Genomic DNA, 2,490 nt, shown 5'->3' on the forward strand with positions numbered 1-2,490 from the left:
TTGATTGTTTCTCTGCTTTATTTGTTGTCTTCATCACATTCGCTCATAAAGAAATGGATATGAAAAATGAAGCGATTGGCCTCCCTCTTGTATCACATGTATTGCCTGTGCTCTTGTGTGCTGTCAGTATTTCTTCATTATCTGTTATATGAGTGAAAAACCTAATTTTCCTTTTTATAGGTTGATGCTCATAATGTTGTTCCCTGCTGGGTGGCATCACCTAAACTTGAGTACGGTGCCAGGACGATCAGAGGAAAAATCACAAAGCTTTTGCCAGAGTTCTTCACAGACTTTCCTCCAGTAGAGAAACACCCCCACACAGCTACGAGAACTGCCAAAGTAAGTGCTGCTGCTTGGTTCATTTTAGTAAAAGTTAATATGCTTTTGCAGTTCTGTTTTTATGTCACATTCAAGGACTTTTGGATTGGTTATGACAGCATGATCATAATTTGTCCTTTCATAAAAATATTCATTGCTTCAGAAGTGTTTTCTTGTTGTTGTTGAAGATCAGTATAAGGGAAGGTAAGCTGTCACTGAGCTCATTGATGAGGGGTTTGGGAGTCAGATTGCTGTAATAAAGCGCTTCTTTTCAACCTTCAGCTGCTCCTCTCCTCTGCACATTATTTATTGACGAGTGAATAAAAACAGTAGACCGCACAAAAGTTAAAATATCCTCCCCAGCACTCGATATTAAAGCTGCAGGGGTGTGTGCTTTCACTGCAGTGCTGATTGATATGCCATTCACTAGCTTGTGCCTCCAGATAATGTGAAACAAGGTGAAATGCTCACAACTTTACCCCTTTTGAAGTTCTTTACAAAACCAGAGTGTATATTTTCATTCTTCACTGTCAGTTGTGACCTCTGCTGATGTTATTTTCTTCTCTTTTCCACGACCTTAACCTCACAGCCAGTAGACTGGGATAAAACCCTGGCCTCCCTGCAGGTTGACCAAACAGTGGGAGTGCCAGAGTGGGCTAAGCCGGGCACCAAAGGAGGGATGGCCATGTTGGAGTCCTTTATCGATGTCCGCCTTAAACTGTTTGACACCAAACGCAACGACCCAAACGCTGTCGCCCTCAGCCAGCTGTCCCCCTGGATCCGCTTCGGTCAGTAGCACCATGACAAAAAATGTGGGTGTGAATTTAATGCATGTCTTGGGGGGGGGGTTGTGTAAAGATCTGCAGCAACTCTGTATTAGGTCAAATTTGCACTTTTATCACCTTTTTCTTTCCCACATTCCCTTCCACACTAGTGGCCATAACAACTGTTGGCCTGAATCTAAGCTGCACTGTCTGCCTAAAATCCTACAACCCGTGGTTAACTCACATCTTTGTGTCTTTGTGGAGGAAAATAAGGTCCTTCAGCCACAGCAAACAAGCTTTAAGTCTTGTTATAGTACAATTTATTCTCCAACTTCACAGAAATCTGTTGTTGACGATGGTTTAGAAAAGCAATTCTCAACAAGTGGGCCACTGAGTCAATGCTGTTTGGTTAGATAAAATCAGAAAAAAATAAAAAAAATTTTGGTAATTTACAAAGCTAGATATTTTTATGTGTAAATATGGTCATGACTCTGCATAAATTAAAAAATGTCAACTTTAAATGCACGATTTAAGTGACCAATTAAAATCAGGTCATCATCAGGTAAAGACAAACATGTTTATGCCAGCTAAAGTTGCCTATAACGCAGTGGCACAAAATGGATTGGTTTTTGAAATGGGAAAGTTTTGAGGGAGACATCTCTGTGCCAGTAAAAGCTTTAAAGCATGTGGTGGGGAAAAATTATCCTGAATATATTAAATTTGGATTCATAATGGCTGGGAGTGATGCTGAACCAAAAGCACAAAGTGTTGAATGTGGTTAAATCCTTTCAAATTAAGTGTTAAAACCATCAAAGCTCCAGAGAGACTTTAACACAAACCACTGGAAATGTGCTGGGAAGCCCAACGGATATTTCCTAAGGAAAAGGGATGGGCTTCAGGCACAAACAGACCGTGGTTTAAAACAAACTTAGTTTATTCGTTCTCTTTTTTGTGTTGTGTTATGTTTTATTTTTTAATAACGTATTTGAGAAGGGGGTTCTAAAAATGTTTTAACAATCAGAAGTGGGCCTAACAAAAAAAGTTGAGAATCCTGGTTTAGAATAAAGTCTGCAAATGATAGATTGGTGTCCCACAAGGATCAATATTAGTGCCCCACAGATCAATTTAAAGCTTGCTCTAGACTCTAAAAAGACAAAATCTACATGTCATAAAAGCTTTGGTGCCTTTACTTCGCTCCATGCTCCACAGCATTACAAGTTATTAGAAATTTTGTCAGATAGCAGATTGTCCCACGAAACACATTGAACTCTTGAATGTACAAAAATTTTTTAAAAATCTAATCGCATATTTATATCAGAACAGAGCTTTTTTTTCCACAGAAAAATGCTTACAATTGCGCTATTCGGTTGATCACTCAAGACTGCTATCATATTCACTACTGCAAGTT

General features: G+C 39.2%; 1 protein-coding gene across 1 annotated transcript; it reads left to right on the top strand.

The window, feature by feature from the left end:
• Nucleotides 1-180: 180 nt before the first annotated feature.
• On the top strand, nt 181-1,106 carry LOC121938279 (deoxyribodipyrimidine photo-lyase-like; the record flags this gene model as incomplete). Its single annotated transcript, XM_042481545.1, has 2 exons — nt 181-339; nt 908-1,106. Coding segments are annotated over 2 exons (358 nt in total), but the record flags the coding sequence as incomplete, so codon positions are not given.
• Between the last annotated feature and the right edge of the window lie 1,384 nt (nt 1,107-2,490).

Source organism: Plectropomus leopardus, unplaced genomic scaffold, assembly GCF_008729295.1.
Source record: "Plectropomus leopardus isolate mb unplaced genomic scaffold, YSFRI_Pleo_2.0 unplaced_scaffold29055, whole genome shotgun sequence".
Lineage (NCBI taxonomy): Eukaryota > Metazoa > Chordata > Actinopteri > Perciformes > Serranidae > Plectropomus > Plectropomus leopardus.